The sequence below is a fragment of the Pinus tabuliformis genome, chromosome 1_1, assembly GCF_031772625.1.
Source record: "Pinus tabuliformis cultivar Carrire ecotype Pingquan chromosome 1_1, CPIR1, whole genome shotgun sequence".
Classification (NCBI taxonomy): domain Eukaryota; kingdom Viridiplantae; phylum Streptophyta; class Pinopsida; order Pinales; family Pinaceae; genus Pinus; species Pinus tabuliformis.
Window position 1 is genome coordinate 646,292,138 of NC_142297.1, and position 27,431 is coordinate 646,319,568.

At 38.1% G+C, this 27,431-nt stretch overlaps 1 protein-coding gene across 3 annotated transcripts in view; it reads left to right on the top strand.

Moving 5' to 3' along the window:
- LOC149215029 (beta-galactosidase 8-like) overlaps nucleotides 1-27,431 on the top strand; it is a 459,880-nt gene that overhangs the window by 304,750 nt on the left and 127,699 nt on the right. For all 3 annotated transcript variants that reach the window (XM_089392493.1, XM_089392491.1, XM_089392492.1), the window contains exons 9-11: nucleotides 17,469-17,553; nucleotides 17,645-17,763; nucleotides 18,029-18,193. In XM_089392493.1, the coding sequence (XP_089248619.1) occupies nucleotides 17,469-17,553; nucleotides 17,645-17,763; nucleotides 18,029-18,193 (369 nt within the window). The remainder of the gene's footprint in view (nucleotides 1-17,468; nucleotides 17,554-17,644; nucleotides 17,764-18,028; nucleotides 18,194-27,431) is intronic.

Genomic DNA, 27,431 nt, shown 5'->3' on the forward strand with positions numbered 1-27,431 from the left:
CGAGTGGGCGAGGTAGCTTATGAGTTGGAGCTTCCACCAGGAAGCAGGGTACATAATGTATTCCATGTCTCTTTCTTGAAAAAGGATTTGGGACAACGAGTGATGGTTGCCACTGAGTTACCACCATTAGATGATGAGGGGCATTTGATTTTGACAGTAGAGGCCATTAGTGAATTCCTTGTAAAGTGGAAATATTTTCCTGAATAAGATGGCACTTGGGAGGGAGAACAATTTTTGCAGCATCCAACACTACAGTTGTTTAAGGACAAGTAGCATTTGGGGGGGGGGGGGAGAGGAATATCATATTCCCAATTAAAAATTTTGACATGGAAATTCCCAATTTTGCAATTTGGGCGATTAATATATATAGTTAGCTATATAAAATTAGGAGAAATAAGTTGTGGAGGTATTTAGTAAATTTTGGAGAAAAGGCAATGGTAACTTGGGACTTAGGAAAAGAAGAAAAATTAAAGTTAAGTTGTGGAAATTACCAAGCATGGAAATCGAACCATGGGAAGGATCAAACCATGGTATGGGAAAAGTCGAACCAAGGTATGAGGAAGTGAAAGCAAAAATAAAGGGAAGGTTAGAGCCTCATTTTGATCATTTTTGTTTTGGCATTTCATTTCTAAATTGGAGGTTTGCTTAAGCTGTTGAGCTAAGTCAACTAGTGCTATTTAGCACAGCGATTTCAAAGTGGAGAATACCAACTCTCTTTCGGTGAACTTAGAGTGTCACCCTAGGAGAGAAAATTTGGAGTTGATTGGATATTTCTTGTTCTACATTTTGTGAGCCATCTCATCTCTACAACAGGCAGGACGAATTTTTCAGTGGGACACAGTAGCAGAAGTAGAGTTGCTTAGAAGAAGAGATTGCTGGGGAGTTTTTCCTTGAGAATTTGCAGAAATTTTGCTTGGAGGATGACGGATTTCCTTGTGGAGTTTTGGAGCCCAGAACTGTTGCATTTGTGTGGGTCGTATTGTTCTTTCTCAGGGCTTGCGCAGGGGTTTTTCGGGCCATTTTTTCTGAATCAGTTGTTGCAATCTTGTGTTGGGGAATAGCTGGAATTTCACTCTATCTTTTTCAGTGCTATCTTTCAATTTCTTAGTTATTTTTTTGGAAGATTTTGGGTGGAGTCACTGTAGATTTTCTGGTGGGACGTAGAGCTGGGCAGTGGGTGATTTCACTTGAATTTTGGGTAATTCTGGGAGGTTGGAATTAGCCCAGAATCTTTCTGGGTTTTGTTTGTCTGAGGTTGGAGATCATTCTCCTAATTTTTAGAATTTTTGGAGCAAATATGGGGCCTCAAATATCAGTTTTCCTCCAACAACAATAACAGTAAATTTATGGATAGAGCATACAACCAGTGGTCCATTTTTAGTGTGGAGTTTCCTTCATTCTCATCTAGGTTTTGCGTGCTTGCTTTGGCAAACTCAGGTGTACACATTCCACTATATTTTGTACTCAACTTCACATTGGATATTTAATAAAATGGCTCAGCTCTATTTCAACTCAATGGTGTTCTGAATTTGCTATTCTTGTGGAGTTTTCAGATTGCATGTTTATTTGTTGCTGTGGCTAGTTCATGTTTTGATATTTCACTGTATTTCTCTAGCTAAATTATTACAGAATCTAAAAAAAATCTTTTCAACTGTGTAGAAAATAATATTGTTGATCAGATCTTGGATATTTGGGGACATTCTTGGTTGAATTAACTAACTATTCAGGGCATAGAAGTTGAAGAACACATAGTTGGTCATTTCAAGACTTATCATTCGAAATAAGAAAATGACTTTTCTTGTCATTTTCTCTAGATCAAATTTTATCTATCTTTAAAATCTTTCAAGCTTATTTTAGAGCTTTAAATGAATAAATTTGCTATTTGAAATTCTGTAGAGTTCATTATTGTAAATTTGTAGATAAATCTTATATATATTTTCTCCTAACCTTGTATATAATTTCCATCTATTTTGTATATAATTGTTGGGTTTTCTTAAGTTTTCTTTGTAGATTTGAAGACAAGGCATCGATTTTGGCCTAGATCTAGTTGCATGTATTTTTTGCAGGATTGATCGCATTGAAAACTTGAAGGAGAATTGTTTATGAAGCCAAGATCACGCTCCTAGACTAGACGACTAGGGTTTTGAGGGCAATGAAGAAAATTTTGAAGCCATCTAGCCTTTCTCTCATGGTTGCAAGGATTTGGAGGCTTGTTTTGCATCAAAATCACATTCTCTCCAAGGGTTCTCACTCCATATAATTTTTGCAAATTTTTTTGAGGAGTTTCGCTCAGTGTTGTGAACATCGTGATTAAGATTAAATTAGACAGGGTCCGAAATTGGAAAAAAATCGGGGAAAATCGTTAAAAATCGGGAAAAAATCGGCAAATACAAAATATTCATTTTTTTTCAAATTTTTTAATATCTAAAGCATCTAGAACATAAAATAAATGCATTGACACATAAATATGATAAAAGAACTAATATATAAGATGTGTAATATAATTTCTAGTGATACATCACACATAACAGTGAATCGAGTCCTGAATACTAAGCCTTGAGTCCCAACTCAGCCCCAAAATATCAACAAAAATAATGTATCTCAGATCATGATTCATAATGTCATATACAATGAAATGAACCAAATAACTAATACTATTGGTTTCCTCTACCCCTCTTGTGAGAAAATGCAATAGCTTTCCTCTAGATGTAGATGGTGGTGGAGTTGGCAGTGGACTCTGGCGTGCCCTAGAAGCTAAAGAACTAGGAGCTGTAGGAGGTAGACCACGTTCTCTATTGGTGATAGGGGTAGCCTGGGTAGGTGTTGTTACCTCCTCCTCCTGTTGCTACTCCTCATACTCTACCCCCTCCACTACCTCCTACTCTAACCAATTAGCGACCGACTCCATGAGAGGCCTCTCGGCCTCAACCCTCCATGCAACACTAGTGTCAATCCCATCCAATGAGATGGCCTCCACGTTAGGTGTCCTCTCAAGTTGCCTCACCCACAATCGAAGATTGTAGTAGACATAGACCATGTCATTAAGTCACTGGGACTCCAACCTGTACAATGGTCATAAATTAATAAATTATAAATAATAAAATTAAATTAAAAATAATATTATTTAATGAATTCAAAAAATTAATTGGAAATGTGGAATATTTTAAGTTTTAACCTGTTGCGCTTCTTGGTGTGTATTTTTTCAAATACACTTTGGTTGCGCTCGCATCCTGAGGAGCTACATGTTTGGTTGAGCACTCGCATGGCAAGCCTTTGGAGATTGGGTAATCTACCACCATAGCTTCTCCACCATGCATCTACAACAAATAAGATAAACATAAGAAAAAAATGAAATCTGAAAGTTGAAGCAAGGTATGAAGTTATGAACTCGAAGAGACATTGAAATTTGAAACAAACTAAAACATACTTGGCAATTTAGTCTTCCTATCAACCACAACCATGTCAAAGCTAAATGTGCCGCCTACCATCCTGTATATCTCCATTTCTTTGGAGATTTTTGCATGTTCTACTGGAGATGGCACTATCCTTTGAATACAAGTGAAGAATCCATCCATGACCTCAGCATCAAATAAGAAACCATATGAGTAAAAAAATGTGGGGTTCAGGTAGATCCCTGCAGCATGAATGGGACAATGGAGTGTATTGTTCCATCACTCAGCAATCACTTCCCATAGGAGTTGTTGTTTCTGAAACCCATCATCCCCCTTATCGTCATAGTAGGTTTGAATGGATTCTTTGGCCCTATCCATGGCCTCATACAAGTAGCCCATTGCGGGCTTGTCTCCATCAACTAATCGAAGAACCTTTCCCAAAGGTTCAATAATGCAGCACACCTCCTGCACTCCAGCCTAGAAACTTTCCTAGTATGAAACTAATTTTCATATGGCCTCTCCCTCTAGTTTCGGCTAAATGTTAAAGCACGCCACTCATCTGAAAGAAACATTCTCTTCACATACCACATAGAATTCAAGATGGATTGAAGAGATATGAAACTAGTGGACAATCGTGTAATGGCAGGGCGCACCAACTCCTTGTTGTTGGTGAATGTTCTCATGAAATGAAGCACAAACGCATGATTATATATAAATTTTGTAATGCTTTTTGGTGACTCAACAATATCCTTGACAAAAGGAATTTTTTCTATGTCATCCAACATCAAATCAATGCACTGCACAACACAAAGTGTCCAAAATAAGGTAGAATGCCTCTCCATAAGCATCTTGCCAGCAACAACATAATTTGTAGCATTGTCCGTTATGACTTGGACAACATGTTCTGGACCCACGTCTAGAATGAACACATCCAGCAAATCACATAATAACCGTGCATCTTTGATATGTGCAGATGCATCAACAGATTTCATAAACATTTTCCCCTTGGGACAATTAACCAAGAAGTTTATGAGGCTTCTACTCTTTTGATTGGTCCAACCATTTGACATCACAGTGCATCTTGTGTGTGCCCATGATGCCCTAAACTCCTCCAATCTCTTGGTGTAGTGAAGCTTTTCATTTTGAAGAATGTGCCCTCTAAAGTCATCATAAGAGGGGACTTTGTACCCTGGGCCAACAACAACAATAACATCAACTATGGGCTGGAAAAATGGATTGTTCCTTGCAACGCTGAAAGGAATATCACTCCAAAGAAGAAACTTGCTCAACAACTTCTCAACTTCTTCCTTCTCCCTTTTTTTAATAATTGAAGAGATAGATGGTTGTGAACCAGGTGTGGTTCTAGGAACAAATAATGATGAGGCAGCTATAGGGTTGGTTGTAGATACTGATGCTAAAGTAGAACTAGTACCACTCTCATGTTCACATCCCAATCTTGACACTCTACTCCTAGTCCCTACTAGTTGACTCTTTAGAGCTTCCTTGGACAATTTGGTTTGCTCTATTTCTTCCAATGATCTAAGGGCTCTTCAGATGATTTCTGGATTTGTATTTGTGCAAGGCCCTACCTCATGTCTAGGAATTTGCGCAAGGTGATACTTCAATCTGTATACCCCCCCTGTCATATGATGCCCACATAACTTGCAAGTCAAGTTTAATCTGTCAAACCCTCCATCAGGTTCACCAAATTCCCATTATGCTTCAAGGAGAGGTGCGGGGTACTTCTTGGAGCGACATGTGACCATAGGGCGACTCACCATCACTTGGTGGTGCACTATGTACAAAGTAAAAGGTTCTCCCTTCCCCTGTGACACCCCATGGCGACTGTGGAACAGGATGCTTATTTCTCCTATGGGCCAGGATGATTCGTTCTCTGTGGCAACTATGGAACAGGATGATTAGTTCTCCTGTAGGCTAGGATGATTAGTTCTCCGTGGCATCCACTGGACAGGATGATTCGTTCTCTTGTGGACAGGATGATTAGTTCTCTTGTCGAGGCATCCTACCCATGCAATCTGGGACTCATGGGAAGTACCTCTCATTTGATCAAAGAGTAGGGAAATGAGGATAGGGACCATAGTAGTACTATCGATGGATGCATCGTTGTATCTACCGTACTCCTTATGCTAGGATGACCTCCATTGATCTGGGATCAATGAAACTAATCTGGGATCAATATGAGTGGTTTGAGACACTCTCTTGTGATATTGATCTAGGATCAATAAAATTGACTTCGAGTTAGTAAGAGTAATGTGACACACTCTCTTCAGATAAAACTGACTTCGGGTCAGTAGAGAATGGTATGAGACATTCTCAATCAATTCTTCTTCTTCATGGTTCAGCAGAGCAGAGCAAAGCAAAGTAAAGCAGAGCTTAGCAGAGCAGAGTTCAGCACAGCAGAGCAGAGCAAAGTAAAGCAGAGCTTAGCAGAGCAGAGCAGTGCAGGGCACTGATGGCAGAGATAGTATAGTTGGACATATGGATCAGAGGATGGAGTTCTCCCTAGTTGAGAGGGAGTGTTAAAATTGGCAACTAGGGCCAAACTCCATGTGGGTCATCTTATTAATGGAAGCTAATATTTTTCTTAGATCCCTCTCATCGAGAGGTGTAGGATTGATCTAAAGATCATCCGATTCCGATAAGCATTCATGGATATATGAATTTATTTGTGTTATGGGACAATTGGTCAAGGTCGGCCAGCAACCAAATAACCCCCTCTTTTGCTCTACGTTTTAGTATAAATAGAAGAGGACCTTAAGTCATTTGACACGCACTCACTCTTGTGATCTCTCTTTATCCTGTTTTTGGGTTTAATAAAGATGAGATCTAGAGGGAGTTCCCTAGGATATACGCTAGCCTAATGATGCCCTAATTAGTAGTAAAATGAAGAAGCCTCATGATGCCCTAATGCCCTAAGGAAGATCAAATCACAGCCATGGAAGGAGATATTCTATAATGTTGTTAAGAAGGTTAAGGACGATTCCATTACGCTTCATGGAAAGGCCTATATGCCAAGCAACCTGACGTTGTCCTAAAGGGGTCGTATCTACAGAAAAATAAGACTCCTAGGCCGTAGTCAATGAGGGTTTCATAGGCACCAAAAGGAGGCATGTATTCGCTGTAAAGAGAAAGGCTTGACAAGCTCTAACCGCAGTCCAATCAAGTGTCACAATCTGGTGCCCTAGACGCAGTCAAGGGAGAGATGGACGCACAATCAAGGAAGAGAGTTATATGATGTCCAAGGAAGGGATTTAATCCACAGTTTTAATGTAGTCAAGAGGCACTAATACGTAGCCCAATGTAGGAGCCCTAATCCGCAGTTTGATGAGGCTCCTATTTGCCCTAACAACAGTCCAAGAATGAGGTTCAAGCCACTGCTAACAAGGTTCCTAGCAGTTGTCAAAGTGTCCATTAAACCGCTATCCAAACAGAAGTTTAAGATGTGTTCTGGTATGCCCTCATCCGCTGTCAAATGAGGGCTAGTGTTGCCCATTGTCATAGTCTTAATGGAGGACATCCTGGCTGCAGCAAATATAGGAGGAAAACCTTAATTAAATGAGCCCTTATCTATGTATGAAAGGACCCTTAGACACGGCAAGGAAAGTGGATCTAAAACTGCAACAAGAGTTATTGTATTACAGCAAGATGCTGTAGGTGGCAGCATATATGTTTGGACATGATTTGTTCCTAGGATTGTTTACTTGGTTGGTGAATCAAAGTGTTGATAGCAAAGTCAAGTATAGCAAACAGCGTTGTAACAAGATTATGTCTGGGTATGTATAAAGGGTTCATGAGATCTGTTGGAAGAATCTCTTGCTACAGCTAGCTGCTTTGCTGGGCTGCAAGCCATAGCAAGCAGCTAAGACTATTCCATGACAGAGCTACAGTATTGTCGTATGCAGCATGTAGGTGACAACAAGACAGTGGTGCAACTGTTGATGAAGTGTAACATATCAGTCATTAAGTACAGATTAGTGATGGTGCAGCATTGAGTGCAGATCAACGATGAGTACAACATTAGGTGTAGATCCGTGATAAGAGCAGCTCAGTGATTGGAGCAGCATAGTGACAGGAGCAGCAACATGAAGTGCATAGCATGGTCATTAGGTCCAGCACTGTGATGATAAGTGCAACATGGTGCAGCACAGAGAGGTACAACAAGTGGACGAGATGCAACACTATGATAGATGAAGAAGTCACCTTGGAGAATCAGTTGAAGCAGCATGTCTTCAACTGATCTCATGAAGATATAGAAAATCAAAGTGTTGACTTTTGTTGTAAGTATACTATCTCTCTCTCTCTCTCTCTGCTGAACTATTGAAGAACATAGAAGAAGAATTGATCAAGGGTTTCCCCACATTAGGGTTTGTCCCTGGCTAGCGCCACATATTGTGTCCTCTTGTCTTGGCTTGTCTTCTGCGATTTATGTTTATGTTCTATCTACATTTTACTTTAATGTTGATTTGATTGCTAATCTAGAAAAGATATTGAGCTAACTGTGAAAATTGAAATAAGTTGCTCTAAGCATAGAACATACCTAAAATTAACAGTATCGTTAATGGGGCCTTAACCTCCTTTCCCAACACTTCTCCCAACAACCTTGTTCTAAGACTTGCTTCGATAATTGAGGAGAAGGCTGAAGCAAACAAAGGCCTTCACCTTAGAATAGGCATATAATTAAAATTAACCAAGATCTTGCATCTCACATAGGTAGATCTTGCATTTGAATTGATTTTTGTAAATTGGATTGTGGGCTCATTTCATACTTGCAAATCTTACATTGTTGTATTTGTCATTTTCAAGTCTATTGTCTCTTGAATTTCATCTTTACTTGAAGAAAAAATCATGTTTATATTGCAATCTGATCTCTGATTGCTCGTATCCAATTGTTTTAATCCCTTAATCTCTCGTTCTGGCCTTGTTTTGCAGCATTGCTTATCTCATAACTTGAGATATGGTGTATTGTTATGGAAGTACTTTAGTTCATATTTTGAGCTTTGTTATTATGGCACTTGTCTCTCACTCTATCATTTTAAGTGTCTCATTTATCTAATTAAATCTATTTTTAACACTTACGGTGCTCATTAATAATCACACTTGCCAATTATCTTCAAATCAAGTTGTGTAGAGAAGTAATTTCCTTGCCCTTAGTCTCCTAGAACTTGTTGTTCCAACAAGTTTTCCCCTTTCATTTACCTTTAGGGACTATGCCCCATAGCTTGTCTAGGAGAGAGCTTAAACAAAGTGAGTAGGGAATAGGTGGCAGCCCCTACTCTGAGCGTTGCGCTTTAGGTGTACACTTTGTGTGACAACATGTCCCTAGGGTTTTCTAATTCAAAACCTTGCTAGGGTTTACAAACCCTAGTTGCTTCAATATCTTGTCATACTTCAAATTTGCAAATTCTAGAAATATAGAAATGTGTTAGCTGCAATTCGTAGAAATGCTATTGACAAGCCTTCTATGTGGTGAAGTTTCTTGATATTAGGATCACTGATTTACAGAAATCTAATCTTTGTGTAGGGAAAGAGTCCAAGCACTTATCATAGTCTTTGTCCTCAAAAGAGAAGACATGACTCCTTATTCAAGGATCCTTTCATACCACAACATGTATCAATAATTTCTTTCATAAGATTCGTAGTTCATACTTCACGTTGATTCTCATCTAAACTTTAAAGTGGTTCTTTCATGTCTATTATATAAAATAATTAGTTAGTTTATGGTTTATTAGGCAAAGGGCATGATCAAAGTTCATGCTTGTTCACTAAGAGGCACCCAAGGCAGTATATAGCCAGGGCCTCTCACAAAATCTAAACATCATCTATCAATTATTAATAAAATATTTATCATGGCTTTCAATTATTGAACTTGTGTGTTCCATCTGGTACCAGAGCAGGTCGCTCCTCATTGCTGAGAGGTCACCAATTTTTCTAGTGTTGTTTTTCTCTGCTCATTCGTTGTCGTCTAGGTCATCGATTTTTCTAGTGTTTTTTTCCTCTACTCATCCGTTGCCGTCCGTCTCCCTGTTTCTTCTGTTGCCATCGATTTCCCTTGCCGTCTATGTTTCCGTACCTCCGCTGCAGGAAATCACAAGCCCATTCTCATCCGTTGTTTTTACCTGCCCATTCTTTTGCTCCACTGTCAAGCTGCCCAAGTTTCAACTCTCTGCCATCATCTCGGTTTCAAATTCCTTCCGCCCAGAACTCCATCTCACTACCTCCCGCATCCATTAAGTCTGCCACTGTCCGTCGTCTTCTTTCACGCCAAGCCACACAACCCCCAACAGTCAATCCTTGTTCCAACGGCTGACTCGTCTTTTCCACGGCAGATTAAGGCAGATTAATCGATATAGTTATAAACATATACTATATCATTATTATTATATATGATATATAATTTATATATATATATATATATATGCATTTTATATAGCTATATATATATATATATATATATAATAAAAAATAAAATTAAAAACTGGTGGACAAATATACATCCCCACAAACTCGTTCAATGTCGTCAATGTCACTGGCTGATTTCAGAAAAAAAATTGATTGACTTGGAGAATAGGATTACTAGCCACTTCGATAATTTCAACAAAAAATTAGTCGATCTTGAGAGTAAGTTTATCGGGCATTCCGACGATATCAAGAAATTTCAGGATACGACAAATCGGATAGAACTACAGCTTGGGCAGAACCAGATCCAATCCAAAATGAATCATAATCAGACATTAGCGTTGTTGGACACCTTGTGTGGAAGGCCGAAGGTTACACCCTAACAACTACTCCAAGATGATGGAGGAAATCAAGAGCACAATTCATCAGATTCAAGAAAGTCAACAGTTTCTCACGAAAAAGCAGAATCTCTAAAAAAAACGGCGACGCCCATCAAGGAAATAGTAATGCGACTTTTTCAAATAAGAAACTCAAGGATACATTCACCAATCAACACCCTCTTTTCGCTCCACCATTAGTAACATATCAGCGAAAGGCAAAAATCGAGATGCTGAAATTATATGGGAACGAAAAATGCAACGTCACGTGGTTGAATAAAGCAGAAGAATACTTCGAGATTTACGACATCGACAATGATGACGAAAAGATTAGGCATGCTTCCATGAAAATGGAAGGAGAAGCATATAATTGGTATATGTAGTGGAAGAAGAAGACAATCGCCATCAGTTGGAGAAAATTTAAGGATGCATTCTTTAAAAGATTCCAAGGTGTAAAGGAAGAAGAGTTCTTTTCAACACTCATCAAATTATGACAAAAAGGAAGTGTGGATGAGTACACTCGAGAATGGGAGACCTTAGCAACACGAGTACCCAAGTTATTAGAATCTCGTCTAATTCAATCATACATCTTTGGACTTAAAACTCATCTACAAGTAGAACATGAGCTTCATGACATTATGTCAATAGAAGTAGCAAAGGAAAAAGCAAAAACTGCTGAAAAGAAATTTGAACAGATACTGTGGTCAAAACAGGAAAAAGTATATTCGAGACGAAGAATGCTCCAATCCGTGGATATGAATAATACAAGATATGTTCCACCACATCGTCGTGAAGGTGAAAAATCTAACATGGAAATACAAAGGATAAAAGAAGGCAAATGCAAACGCTGTGGCGAGAAGTGGGACCCTAAACATAGGTGTGCTAAAGGAAAAGAATCAAAGAACCTATATAACTGTGAAGCAACTAATGATTCAAACAATGATGATTCCGACATAGAAGAAACAGAAGATGCCCCAGAATTCTCTCCAAAATTAGATGATGGAAGTATTCCGCAAGTGTCACTATCAGCTATGACAGGTGTATCACAACCTCAAACTCTAAATTGAAAGGACATATAAAGAAGAGCAACGTAGTGGTTCTCATCGACTCTGGTAGCACCCACAATTTTTTAGATGCAACCCTGGGAAAGAGACTCAACATTTTCTCATTTCCCTTACCGAACATGAAGGTGATGGTAGCTGACGGTAAGAAGATTGAAAAGGTAGGGCAATGACATAAGGTCAAATTGTAGATTCAAGAATTTAATTTAGAATCCCCATTCTTCACTGTACCATTAGGTGGAGTAGATGTGGTCTTAGGTATCCAATGGCTACGAACTCTAGGCACTTATGTTGCCAACCATCAAGTACAGTTCATAAGATTTCACTGGGGAGGGTAGAGGTACAAATTATATGGATTCCAAGCACCAAAGAATCAAATCGTATCGTCATCTCAGATGATGAAGATGATTCGAAAAGGAGCACCAGCTTATGTAGTACAATGTCACCAATTAGAAATGTTATCTGCAAATATGATCAGCGAAGAGTCACCAGAAGTACAAGATCTAATTCAGAAGCATGAAAAGGTATTTCAAGACTTTCTTATGAAAATGCCTCCTAACAAGGAAATTGAACATACAATAGAAGTCAAAGGAGGGCCACACCCTGTCAACATCAAGCTGTATCGATATCCACATCACTAAAAGATGGAAATCGAGAGATTAATCCAAGACCTTTTAAAGTGTGGGATCATCTCGAAAAGTAAAAGTCTTGTACGTTGCTCTAGTGGTATTGGTAAGGAAGAAGGATGGTTCATTCAGGCTATGCATTAATTATAGAGGATTAAAAAAAATAACGATTAAAAGCAAATTCCCAATTCCCTTTATCAACGAAATGTTGGATGAGCTACATGGCGCAAAATACTTCTCAAAATTGGACTTAAGGTCAGTCTATTACCAAATCAGAATCAGGTTGGAAGACATACCAAAAACGACATTCCGAACACACGAAGGTCACTGTGAATTTAAAGTAATGTTGTTTGTGTTAACCAATGCGCCAACAACGTTCCAAGCCACTATGAACGAATTATTTCGTCCATATTTTAGGAAGTTTGCATTAGTATTCTTTGACAATATTTTAATTTACAGTAAAACTTGGAAGCATCACTTACAACATGTGGATAAAGTTCTTACACTACTGAAAGAGCATCAGTTCTATGAAAAAAAATCCAAATGCACCTTTGGAAAGGAAGAAGTAGAATACCTCGGACACATTATATCCCATGAAGGCATAAAAGTGGACCCTAATAAAATCAAAGCTATAAAGGAATGGACCAAACTAGCTAATATATCTAAGCTAAGAAGGTTCTTAGGATTAATTGGATATTACCAAAGATTTATTAAAAACTGTGCACATATAACTGCACCTCTGACAAACCTTTTAAAGAAGAATTCATTTCAATGGGATGAGGAAGCAGGAAGTTGTTTTGAAGAACTGAAGGAAGTTATGTCTAATGCCCCAGTATTGGCAACTCCAGATTTATCTAAACCATTTATCATCGAGTGTGATGCTTTCGGATTTGATATAGGTGTAGTGTTAATGCAAGAAGGGCATCCAATAGCTTTTGAAAGCAGGAAGCTCAATAAAAGAGAACGTCTTAAGTCCACATACAACAAGGAAATGCTCGCTATTATGCACGCACTGGCTAAGTGGAGACAATATCTTTTGGGAAGTAAGTTCTCCATACGAACAGACCACAATAGTCTCCAGCACCTCCTTCAACAAAAGACACTTTCCGAAGAACAACAAAAATGGATTGAAAAAATTGCCGCCTTTGACATGGAAATACTACATAAAAGGGGAAAAGACAATGTAGTAGCAGATGCCCTGTCTAGGAAAGACGAAGAACCAACACTACTTGCAGTCTCAGTTGTTGTTCCTGAATGGCTTAATGAGATTCGAAGTGTGTATGCCAAGGATCCAGAAATAACTGCGATAATCAATAACCTTCCAGACAACTCAAAATTTGAATGGAAGAATGATATTCTATGGTACAAAGGAAGAATCTATCTGAATGCAAACTCCAAGTTTAAATCCAAGATACTCAAGGAGTCACACGATTCATTGTCAACTAGACATGTAGGATTCTTTAAACCTTACTACAGTGCATGTCAATCATTCTTTTGGAAGGGGATGAGTCGCGATATTCAGAAGTATGTAGCAGAGTGTGACACATGTCAAAGAAATAAAAGTGAAAATATTATGACACCTGGATTACTTCACCCCTTAAACATTCCGAATCAGAAATGGGAAGAAATATCAATGGATTTTATTGAGGGATTACCCGTATCTGAAGGCAAGGACAAGATTTTCGTAGTGGTCAACAGACTCACCAAATATGCTCACTTTATGGCAATAAAGAAATCAGACTTAGCTAAACAAATCGCTGAAATATTTTGCAAAAATATATATAAATTACACGGTTTTCCGAAAGTCATTGTGAGTGATAGAGATGCCAAATTCAAGGGTAATTTCTGGAAGGAATTGTTCAACCACATAGGAACCTACCTAAATATGAGTTCCGCTTATCACCCTCAAATAAATGGACAAACAGAGGTTGTCAATAAATGTTTAGATGCCTACCTACGTTGTTACGCTACAAAAAAACAAAATAAGTGGGCTCAATGGTTGCATCTCGCTGAGTGGTGGTATCATTCGACTTATCATACACCATCAAAAATGATGCCATTCCAAGCTTTGTATGGATATGAACCCCCAAAATGGAAGGATCTAGCTACCGTCCAGAAAAATCTACCTGCTGTTAAAAACCAACTAGAAGAAACCCAAAAAATTGTCCAAACCCTAAAAGAAAACTTGAATAATGCAAGGAACCGTATGAAGCAACAAGTAGACCGAAACAGAACCGAAAGAGAATTTGAAGTCAGAGAATGGGTATTTGTCAAGCTCCAACCATACAAACAATTGTCCTTGAAACAAAAAGGAAAAAATAAATTGGCACCGAAGTTCTATGGACCATATCAGATCAATAAAAAGATCAGCCAAGTTGCATATAGTTTAAGCCTTCCAGAGAAAAGTCGTGTTCACAACGTCTTCCATGTCTTCTGCCTTAAAAGGGCATTGGGCGACCATCAATCAGTGCAAACAACGCTTCCATCCCTAGATGATGAAGGAAGCATCATTTTAGAACCAAACGGTATCTTATCAACCAGAGAAAGGAAGCTTTGATCTCATGCAATCAAGGAATACTTGATCAAGTGGAAGGACTTACCAGAAGAAGAAGCTTCTTGGGAGACTGAAGCGTTTTGTCAGCAACATCTGTCGTTACGTATGCTTTGAGGACAAAGCATTCTTTTGAGAGGGAGGCAATGTTATATAAAAAAAATTAGTTAGTTTATAGTTTATTAGGCAAAGGGCATGATCAAAGATCATGCCTGTTCACCAAGAGGCACCCAAAGCAGTATATAGCCAGACCTCTCACAAAATGTAAACATCATCTATCAATTATTAATAAGATATTTATCATGGCTTTCAATTATTAAACTCGTGTGTTCCAATAACATATCAGATCTAGCAATGTGATAGATGAGATCTTCTAGGAGCATAAATCTTAGATGTAGAACTTTAACATAGATCTATGCCTAATTTATGAAAAACAAGATTATATGTACCTCTTGAGAAACTTTACTTCTCTTCTTGAATACGGTGCCATATCATAAATTCTTGATGTTGCTTGCAATGCTACTAGGATGTCATATACCACAGAAAATATACTTTAGGACCTTCTCTTGTCACAAAGGAGTAATGCTTCAGTTTTTGCTATCTTCCACAGATGTTGCTCGAACTTATACTTAGAATCTTCGCATCTTTCTTCATCTTGTCTCCATAGGTATAGTAGCTTTTTGGTCTTGAACTAATTATTCTTCCACAACAATTTGTTTTAAATTTCTCACTGTTGTACCATTCAATTCAGACTCAATTACTCTTTTTTGCACAAAGATGAATTATATGGGATGCGGCCCAATAACATGGAGATACATTGCATATAACCTGCAAAATTTGCTTCAGGGATCTCAACCCTAAACCACAGAGATTTGTCACAGAATGTATTAGTAATCTGATCATTAATACAGTCCTTTAGACTTCGGCCTCCAATCAAACTTTGGTCATATTATAGGCCTGCGGTAACCTTAGTCTCATCCTGTAACAGCCCGCCACCATACCTCTTCTGTTCTCTGAGGGTACTTGGACCTCTGGTCTGCAACTATACATGCCTCTTGACCTTCCTATAGCAACTAAATAGGATCCTTGGTCCATACTTCAGATATATAACTCGGATGTTAGTACAGTTGTAAACTCGGATCACCAAAATACCAACACAAAACTCGGATTGCTGAAGTTGTATGTAAATGATACCACAGGACTAGGAGGTGCCACTGGGTTTGCATAAGGTGCCACACTGATGAGCTTGAATAATGCACAAATCACAGATCATACACAGATTTGTATAACTCCAGTCATATATGTGTTATTCCTTGGTGTAATGTATAAAGAATCCACACAGAAATTAAAGCCTCATGCCCATATTGAAGTAGGTGATCACTTGTATGAATTCCATAAGGAATATATAGTCCTCTGTTACAGTTGTTTATCATAGGCTTGGATCTCCTTGCATTGGTACAAAATTCGGTTTTCTCTTAAAGAACCAAACCATAGAATTTGGTTCCTGCACTGTATACCAATACCACGAATTGTGGAGAAACCAGACAATTCGAATCAGATATGATGTATGCGCGAGCTACAACCCGACTTAGCCATCACCGGAATGGCTCATGCTAACCCGTTAGGGGCGAGAGGAATTGGTACTAAATGGTCAGTTTAATTTACTTTTGCCCAGGTTCATGGATTTGCCTAGGTACTAACTTTGTCCCACTTCTTTGATTCATATGCCCAAAAATTTCCACAGACAGCCTTTTATTAATTCAGCCTTGCTAGATCAATCTGCTCTTCAACTTCCTTCAGCCTATCTCTGATACCATGTTGAAATTCAGATACAAGGTAGAATTTCTTAACTTGATAATTACTTGTAACTGTTATCTATGATTCTTATTAGCATTTGTTTCATTTATTTATGTCCTCAAGCAATAATACATTCAAATATATAGAGAAAATGCACAACAGACAAGAGACACCAGAGATTAGGCCAGAGGCCAGGGAAAAACTCACAATGGGAAGACCCGTCAATCCTTTCCTTGTAGATTCTTCATCAACAAGAGAAATCCAAGTCACATCTAACTGACTAGAAGATCCAATTGCCAAGTCAATCCTCCAAATCTGAACATGAAGTCTGCACATAAGTCTTCCATAAGTCACAGAAGATATATGTTTCAAATAGCTCACATATCATGTAAGAAGGTGCATCAAAGAACTCACATCATCACATAGTAGGTGCCTTAGTAGAACTCGCATCATCACAGAGTAGGTGCCTCAGGAAAATTTATATTGTTACAGAGAGAATGCCTCAGAGAAACTCACATTTACATAGAGAAAAGATACCACAAGGAGTTAGCTTTATTTTAGAAGAATGTGCTTCAGATTCCATGCCACAGACCCAAATTGCTCTTCCGTAGATGATCATCGAGTTGCTTTTCAAATGGTGGAGGATAGGTGCCAATATATAGTTGTTCCTTCATGCGAAGAGACAAGTCCTTTGGGCAGGCCAACTTGTCTTTCTTGAGGGCCGACTTTGAAACTTGGAAGGACAAAAAACACTTACAAAAATTCAAATTTTCTTCTTTTCACAAGGGTCACGAAGTACATGCCCATTTACATTTTCTTTTGACCAAAATAAAGCATGAAAAACATGCTTGACAATAAGAATAATAATATTTTTTCTTCTTTTTGTTTTTACATGAAATACATATTGATATAAGTACAATAATTATGAAGGCTGAGCCTAGTTACAATTTCAACACACATGTCCATCAAGCATTACCAAGGGACTGTAAGACTAGCAATCTCTTAGTTAGGTGAGAAATTTTTGGTGTAACCCCAAAAGCTAACAATATGAATAAAATATTTGATGTATGTTACCATTTTTGGATATGGACTTGACATTATTCATGCAAATCATGTTCTACTTTAAAGAATTTACTTTTGTCATTACAGATGATTTTTTTTGGTCAATTTTAAACTGGTGAAGCCGAGGGCTTAAAGGTAACTCTATGCTTATTAGCCACACATGTTCTCATATGTTCGTATTTCAGTATCATGGAGGGACAAACTTTGGAAGATCAGGAGGGCCATTTATCACTACAAGCTATGATTATGATGCACCAATAGATGAATATGGTTAACCCCAATTCCATATTACTTCATATTTGCCTTTATTCTAAATGGAATAATTTCTTCTCTGATATAGCATTGATTATTGGCATTGCAGGTTATATTCGACAACCCAAATGGGGCCATCTAAGAGATTTGAATATGGCAATCAAGCTTTGCAGCGATAGCTTACTTTTGGGAACACCTGAGTATTTATCACTAGGTCCTGCTCAAGAGGTATTTAATATTTTGTGAGTACGTATTTGTGCTTGTTAGGGAATGCAAGTATTAGTATTGCTTAATAAATTTATTTTTTATTCTTTATTATATCGGAGGTGCAATAACACTAAACTTGTGTATATCAGGTGCATTTCTTTCAACTTGGAATATAGTTTGAACTTTATTTTATGGGGATAATGCATGTTGTTAAATCCATTCCAACCTTTCTAGCAAAGAGTTTGAATCTGCTTGATTGAAATTTGTCGCATGCATGATGCTACAGGCACATGTTTACAGAGGAGAACCAGGGTTATGTGCTGCTTTTCTGTCAAACAGGGATGCTCACTCTGATACAACTGTCAACTTCCAGGGTTTGACATATACTCTGCCTGCATGGTCCGTCAGCATACTTCCTGATTGCAAGAATGTGGCATTCAATACTGCAAAGGTGAGTTTAATGGTTTGTCTTCTTTGCGTGAAAGTTGGTTTATGCATTTGGCATTGAATTGTCACCCATCTAGCCAGTATTTGGTGTATTCTCTGATCATCTTGTGAAAAATAATAGTCTTATCATGCAAGCCTACAAGGTAGAACTGTCACATATTCAATGTTCAACAGGGGAACACTTCAGACCAAATAACCCCATGCAAATAGATAAAAAAAATTGAAAAAACAAAATACAGGTAGAATTATGGGGTCTCATCGCAGACACCAGTGCATCAGGACTGAGCAGTCATAAGTGTTTAGTCTGGACAGGAACTGAATTGCTTTATTTTTAATGCTGTTAATGGGTTGGTGGTTGATGCATGCTCCTTTAGAGGGAATAACTGCTTTCATGCATTTTTATGGACTCTGGTATTTTATTGCCCCTTCTAAATTAATTCCTAAATATGCCAATAATGCTTAAAATTTTCCTAGGGACATTTCGTCAAACATATTGGAAGCATACATTGTTACACTCATTTTTCCGTAATGAGAACAAGGAGAGGCTTCACAGAATACACCATAGAACAATTTTGCAAAAGGGAACACCAGCCAAGTCTTTATTCAATAGATGGTGGAATTTATACAATAATGCAATAAATAGAAAACATGGAAACATGGCATATCTCTACTGCAAGTGCTGTTGAGAAACCAAGTACTATAAGATAATGATTGATTTCTTTTGATAATTACTTGTGACTGTTTGTTGGCTTCTTATTAGTTATATTATCTTCTTCATCAAGTAATCATACAAATGTATTGAAATATAAAGATCACAAAGAGACAAAGAACATCAGAAATTAGGCTCCAAGCCAAGGGCAAAACCCCACAAGGGGGAAAATCCAACAATCCTTCTTATAGAATCAAATTAAAATGAGATATCCAAGACCCAAGACGAAGACCAAAAACTGCCACAAAGATCCATGTCAACCCTCCTCAAGTCTCCTCCAATCAAGTCAAAGTCAATAAAAGTGAACGCTGGTCAAACTCTTCTGAAATCTGGTCAAATCACAGAATTTTCAGACCTGCAGCGAAGGCCAAAGTTTGGGCCTATAATTTTCACAGAGATTCCACAAAATCTTCACATGTGTGAGCAGAAACAAGATTGAAAACCCAAATTTTTATCTCTCTTTTGACTTCTCTCTCATTTGACTTTGTCTCTCTTTCTTCTTGATTAGGCACAAAAATCGATGGATGATGTGATGTGTGAGGGTATGTCTGCAAGAGGTCAAGTTGACTCATATATATACCTGTCTAGGAGGGTCGAATAGCTGCCACATAGGCTGACTTGTCCAAGAAGGGCTGACTTGGTGTTGTGTTGACTCTTGACTCAAAATCAAAATTCTTTTTCTTTTTCTTTTTCTTACAAAGGTCCAAGTGGGACTTGACTCAAATATATTTCTTTTGACTCATAATAAATTATTTTTGACTCTTTTGACTCTATAAGCATGAAAAACATGCTTTGACCAAAAATAAAATAATAATAATAATGAATATAATAAATATTTTGATGATGAAATTACATTACATTATGAAGACCGACACTAGTTACAATTTCAACAATTGCAACCTAGTCTTGATGAACATAATGCAACTGCTATTGAAACCCGACAATGAATTTGACATCCCACAAATCAATTCAGTCTTCGAAAACACCAATGAAGGATCTGTATAACCCCTCCTTCCTCTTTCTCCATTGAAGCACAAATGAAAGATTTGATATGATCTCTCCTTGTAGATCGGCTAGGGTGTATAGTTTCAACATAGAAGACAATTTCGACCAGATTAGCCAAGGTGGATCTTGCACCACCGAAACTACTCTCCTCACTTTGGGTTTGCACCCAACCTTCAAGCTGTGAAAATTTCCGAATCTAACAAACCATAAATCCTACTGCAGTAAACCGATTTGCATTACCTACTTGTGTTCTTCAGCTTAACAAGTTATTTTCAAAATTATTCAGAAAATATTAATGCAAATACATTGTTGCCTACACCAATATACAGATCAAGTGTGGAAAAATAAATAAGACAACTATACAAAGGACACACTTATTTTTGTTCTAAATGTCCCCGGAAAAACCTAGTGTGGGAAAACCGGTGCATCAAATATGAGGGTTTTATTATTAAGCAGATTTATGAATACAACTAGGGTGTCAAATCTGGCTCGCTCAACAGAGAATAAACCCAACAAAAGTACCTCTATCTTGAGACAGATATTTTGTCTAATCTAGCAACTGGATGAACAAACCCCACAGGTGACTGTGTTGTCCCCAGTGTTGTGCAGCAATGGCTGCTCCTAGCTCTGTGCTGGAACTGCGTCACCTCCTCTAGGAGCTACGTCACCCTCCCAGTGAGCCTTTCTGGCTCAGAAATCAATTTGTTGAACTGATGCTCGATGTGCCTCACAGAAACCCCAGTGTTGCCCTAGGTGACTGCGCCAGCTCCTCTAGCCTCTGCGTCACCCCTTTTGGAGCTGTGTTGTCTCCCCCTGGTGCTGTGCTGCCTCTTTGCTATGTATTCTCGGCCTTGGACGGAAGTCCCTTTGCTGAATTGCCCCTCTTTGCACTAGAAGCTTACTTCGAAATCCTCAGCAAACCACGCCTCAAAATTTAGAATTAGCTCAAGTGTTGCTGTGTGTGTGTGTGTGTTCTCCAACTGACCCCAAACCTCCCTTTATACTTTTCCTATTGAGAAATCAATGACCGTGATCTAATCTCTAATCAATGACTAAGATTAAATTAGACTTGATCCTCTTCTCTTAGAAGCTTCTCACCTATATTTTCATTAATACCCATTAATATTTTAATTTTCCTAAGTTTAGACTTAGGAACCCCATTAAAAATAATAATTATTTTAATAAAATACAATTCGGGTGGAATTTCACTAAACGATTTCTGGGTCTTGGAGATCTCATGTGTTCTAGCCCCTCCACAAAATTTTGGAGCTAGAGCACATCCGATGCTACCCAAAAAATCAACACAAGCTCCAAGAGCTCTCAGATCAATTATCATAACGATCATCCAATTCAACATATCAAAGAGTGAGCTCTAGTAATCTTTTTAATGTCATGAGTAATCATAATGTTAGTTTTGTTAAAAAGTAACTAGGTTCGGTTTTCATAATGACGTGTAATTGTGGTTTTATGTAATTGATGAAAAAAAGAAATATAAAATTATTATTGTAATTCTTGTCTCATGGGTTCCATGAGCAAGGAATTTTATTTTAGTATGACTCCCATTGTGAGTCCTTAGGATTGGTCATAAAGTCAATTTAAGTCTATGTCATGTATGATGGACCCTTCTTGGGCATATTACACTTATGTAAGAGTCGATAGAAATGTTAAGTAACCCTCCAAGACAAGCACAAGGCATCCCTCTTCAAGTCGGATTATTACAGTGGAAAACCGCTATAAATAGGGGCATCTGAATTTCATTTAGACACAAATTTTTGGTCACCAAGTCTAAAGCAGAAAGTGCGAAGTACAACAGAAAAAGAGCCGAGATAAGGTAGCCGAGAAAGTACGAGGTTTGAAGTTTAGGTGCAGACGAAAGACCCGAGAAAGGGTGGCCAAGAAAGTGTGAAGTATGAAGCCTAATTGCAGCAGAAAGAACCGAGAAAGGGTGGTCGATAAAGTGCAAAGTCTTAAGCTTAGTGGCAGCAAAAGAGAGGCCGAGACAAAGAAGGTAAAGTTTGGAAGGAAGGCCAAAGATTTGAAGCTAAAGAAGATCAAAGTGGAAGAGGAGTCGAGAAAAGGAAAGGAGCAGAAGGTTGATTGTCGTTGTCAAAAGAGAACTTGTGTCTTGGTCTTGGAGTGGCAGATAGGTCAAGGGTCTTGCTCTTGGTATACATAAATTAGAATCTCTATAAGAAGAAATTGTGCGGGTTTTCCTCTCAAAGAGTGAGAGGTTTTAGTCTTGGCTGACAACCTATATTTTGTCTCTCTTGTCTCTTTATGGTTTATGCATTGGTAGTTGTTTGATGAAGAAAAACACTAATAACCTAAGTAAAAGAAGATCCTAATCTAATGAAGTAAAAAGCACTAATAAGTAGTTACTAATAGAAGATAAATCACTTAATTGCTATGCCCTAGATTTCTCAACATGGTATTAGAGCTAAGGTGACTAAGTCAAGGAAGGGCATCTTATCAAGAGACACTCAAGGAAGCCATCAAAGCGAAGATCATCTTGAAGTCAAAGGAAGCATCATAACCCTAAATCAAAGAAGTCTACAAAGAAGTATTGGGATTGTCATCAAGAGGAAGAAGGCCAAAACCCTACATCTACTCAAGACAAAGTGTTTTGAAGACTATTCATCCAAAGGAAGCAAGATCAAAAGGTGGTATTATCTCACTCTCTATGGGATAAAGGATCATTATTGAAGAATACTACCTTCATCAAGGAGAAGTTTTCTATCCTCTATATAATCATCAACATCAAGGAAGCAACAAGAAGGAGCATCCTATCAATTAAGTATATTTATGTTCACATCTGAATTTGTCAAAATGCCTTTTTGCAAGGAAAGCAACAAATTTGTAATGACCCACTTATAATAAATTAATATTTATGAAATTGAATAAATTAATTAAATTTAAAATTAAATAAATTAAAATTAAATCATTAAAATAAATAAATAAACTTTATTTCAAATTAAGATATGCAAATAAAATAAAATCAGATTTTGTTTATAAAAATCGACACGTATCATAATTTAGACACGGTGATGGATGATGTTGGTAAAATGGAAACTTATAAGAAGGAAGGGACAGTTGGAGGCAGGGAGGAGAAAAACAGGAGAAAAGCTTATACACAGAGTTTGTTATACACAGAGTTTGTTTATCATCAGGAACAGTTGGGCCTTGCTTGTTCTGAGGTTTCTAGGCACGGGAGAAACAGTCTGCTTCAACTGAGAAGTTTACTGGACTGAGAAGCGAGGTTCTACTCAGTTTGGTTGGTTGGTTTCGGTCTTTTGGTAACCGAAGCAGGAGTAGTTTGAGGCATCATCGACTGTAGGATTACAGGTAAGTACTTTCACTGGTTCTTTCAGTTAAATTTATAAAATTCAGGAATTTTTATCACAGGATCATGATGTTTAATTTTAGAAGTCCTTACTGTCTCTGCAATGGTTGTAATATTCTGTTATTCATATTCTGTTCATAGGGAATAGTTGTTTAACTTATTCACAGTTCTTACAAAATTGGTTGGGGCTTCAAACTATCTTGCATGGAAGAAAAGGACAAATTTGAATCTCATTGAAAATGAGTTTATGGAACATGTCAAAGGTTCTATCACTAAACCAAGAAAGGAAGATGTTCAAGCTCTTGCCAAGTATATGAAAGGGGAAGTTAGGGCTCAAAGGATTCTCATAGAATCCATCAAGGATCCCCTCATCCCATATGTATCTAAACTCAAAACTTCAAAAGAAATCTATGACAAACTGGTAGAATTATATTTTGTAAGCACTGTTGGAGAAGTCATCTCCTTAAGGCAAGAACTCTACAAGTTGAATATGTCAAGGGAAGATGGAATAACATCATATTTTATGAGGATATTTGAGATTCGAGATCAACTACAAGATTTGGGAGAAGTAATGTCTGACAGAGAAATGACTACAGTTGTATTAAATGCACTAATAGAGGAATGGGGTAACTTCATTGCAAGTATCTATGGGAAGAAAGAAGCTACTCCATTTCAGGATGTATGGTCACAATGCAAAATTGAAGAATCTAGACTAAAGGCCAAATCTGATGTGGGAGCAGGTAAGAAAAATCAATCTTATGCTGCAATGACAAGAAGAAAGGGACAATTTGGAAAGTTTAGTCCTCAGAAAATGAAAAAGAATATGGCTAAAATCCAATGCTATGGGTGTCAAGAATATGGACACTACAAAAGAGATTGTTCTAAGATCAAGAAGGACAATAACAAAAGAAGAAGAGAAGAAGCTCATATCATCGAAGAAGTGGAGGAAGTTGAAAAGAAGAAGTCCAAGATAGAGAAAGTAAGAGATCTCTACTATGATTGAGATAGTCTTCCTCACCTAGGTTCGTTTCAAATTCCTAAGTCTTATGTTGTAGGATATGGCTATCATAATTCATTAAATGGGATGCATCAACGCATCATAGAAGCATTGAAAGAAAGAGCTCGGGATATCATCATAGAGAAGCATGAAAGATGGTTAGAATCTGTGGAAGTCAAGGGTATAGCCCTTGGGAATCTCATTGGAAACATAAGTGGCAAGGTCATCTAGTAAAAGGTTCATCATACATATGACAAAAGGAAACAATTGCTGATGGGGATACTTTAGATCCTTAAGATTCTTTGATGCAATCTTCATCGAAAGGTTCACCGATGAAGCCACTTATTCTGGTATTATATGTAGATGACTTGTTTCTAACTGGGTCATCCAGGCTCATATAGGATTGCAAGAAGAATCTTGAAGCTGAATTTGACATGAAGAACATGGGGTTGATGCATTATTCTCTAGGGTTGGAAGTCTGGCAGAAGAATGGGGAGATCTTCCTTGGACAAGAAAGATATGCTACAGAAATTCTGAAGAGATTCAGAATGCAGGATTGTTGACCCATGGCTACTCCAATGATCACCAACTAGAAGAAAATAGGTGCATCAGGAGACAAGGAAGTAGACCCCACCTTGTACAAGAAACTTGTTGGGTCGCTCATGTATCTGGTCAACACTAGGTCGGACATTTGGTTTGTTGTCAATACTCTTAGCTAGTTCATGGTAGAATCAAGAAGGGTGCATTGGGCAGCAACTAGGCACATTCTTAGGTATGTGTGCGAAATAGTCAGATATGGGTTGAAATACTCCTGAGGGGAGGATGCTAGATTGAATGGGTTCATAGATGCAGATTGGACAGGTAGTTTAGTAGACCAAAAAAGTACCTCGGGGTACTGCTTCAGTGTTGGATCGGGGATGATATCTTGGTGCAATAGGAAGAAGAAATCGGTAGCTCTGAGCTCAGTAGAAGCAAAATATATGGCAACCAGCACAACTACGTGTGAAGCTTTATGGCTCAGAAAATTGCTTGTGAGCTTGTTCAGAAAAAGGATGGAGGCGACCAGGGTTTACTGTGATAATCAGAGTTGTATCAAACTATCTGAGAATCCAGTATTTCATGATCAATCGAAACACATAAATATCCGATGTCACTTTATCAGAGACTGTGTTTAGTGTGGGGCAGTACAACTACAATATGTCCCCATAGGAGAGCAGGTAGCATATATACTCAAAAAGGCTCTCGGAAGAGCTAAGCTCACTCAGTTTAGAGAGATGGGTATGGTAGAAAATTCGTTTCAATAGCAGCAGTAGTTGCAGTACGGATGTAGTGTCTACAGTGGCAAGGTCAGCAGTAGTACAGATGCAACATTTGTGCAGAAGTTGGTGGATAGCATGACAGACATCAGAAGCGCAGAGGGAGATGTTACAAAACTGAGTGATTCTTCAGCAGGTTGCATTGCTAGAGCACATTCCTCGCTAAGAGGGAGTGTTGATTTCTGGTAGCATCGGATGTGCTCTAAGTCTCAAAATTTGTAGGGAGGCTTAGACACATGCATTCTCCAATACCAAATTTTTTTATGGGAAATTCGTCCCGGAGACAATTTTATTTAAATAATTAATTATTTTTAATGGGGCCCTAAATCTAAACTTATGGAATTAAAATAATTAATGGGTATTAATCTAAACTGTGGGTGAAACTTCTAGAAGAAGGCAGAGATCAAGTCAATATGATCCTAGCCATTGATTAGAATCTAATCCAGGCCATTGATTAATCAACGAGAGGATTATAAGAGGAGACTTGATGGGGACTTGGAGAACAGAGCAGAGGCAGATACTCAATTACCCAAGTAAGATCAATTTTCTCATTGGTCGAAGTTTGGCAAGAGAAAATCGAATAAGAGGGAGAGTTGCAGGTGAGAAAGGAAGAGAGGGCATCAGCATCTTTTGAGAGTGCAAGGCAGCAAGACGCAGAGCAAGAATAGGGTGACGCAGAAAGAGGCAACACAGAGGCAGATTGATGCAAAGCCTGCGTGGGCAGCTAGACACTGAGCTAGTTTGAGAAGTTTGACGTAGAGGGATGCAAAAGGATTCCGGGGAAGAGGAGTACTTCACCTGGATCAGAAATTTGTCAGGAAGCATTTCTAAAATTTCTCACTCCTGTTTCGCTGTTTGTTATTTGTACATGAGAATTTGCTAAAGAATAATAAAGAAACCCTCATATGTTGCACCAGTTTTCCCACATTGGGTTTTTTCGGGGACGATTGTCCAATATAACCGTGTCATTGTGATTGTATTTGTGCCAATGTTTTTCTTTACATTTACTTTCTGCAATATTTTAATTGTGAACGCTGCAGTAGAATATATTTCGATATTTGTTGGAAAAACATTGTGAATAACTTATTTATGAGATAATAAGTAGAAGAAATAATATTAACCACTGCAGTAGGATTTCTATTTAGAAATTTTCACATCCTACGCACTCCCTGCTGGGGTTAGTAGATTTGCTCCTCTCTACCGCTGCTCAACACTTGAGAAATTGAATTCCTTGGCTAGGAATTCTTTGAGGAAGAAATTCCCTCAAAAGTTTCTCCTTCTTTTGACATTTTTCTGCCCCATCAACCGCTGCAGAAAACTGCTTCTCACTTGAATATTGCTCTGTGCTGAATCTGTTGTTGCGCTGCTCCCTCTGCCACTGACAAAATCATGAAATGGAAATTTTACCTCTTTGTCAACTCATTGAGAAAGAGATTTTCCTCAAGAATCTTGTCCTCCTGCCCTGGACTGCGTAATCCCTCCGAGGATTCGATTTCTTGCCTACGCAGCACTTTGATCTCCCTCCTTTTCTTCAACACTTGACTCTTCGGTCTGCTCTATTGCTTCACCTGCACTCTGATACCATGTGAAAATTCAGAATCCTGAATCCCCTATTGCAACAATTGATTAAGTTTCTTCTATTTGTTAAATAACTGAACAAATTATTTATTGTGTTCTAAGGTAAATATTGATAGCAATACACTGCAACCTTCACAACTTAAAATAATATGCGGAAACAAGAACTGAGCAAGAAAGAAATAACACACACAAGTGACACCGTTATTTTTGGACAAACATCCCTGGAAAAACCTAATGCAGGAAAAGCAATGCAACAGTTGAGGGTTTGTATTATTATGCAGTAGTTTTTGAATACAA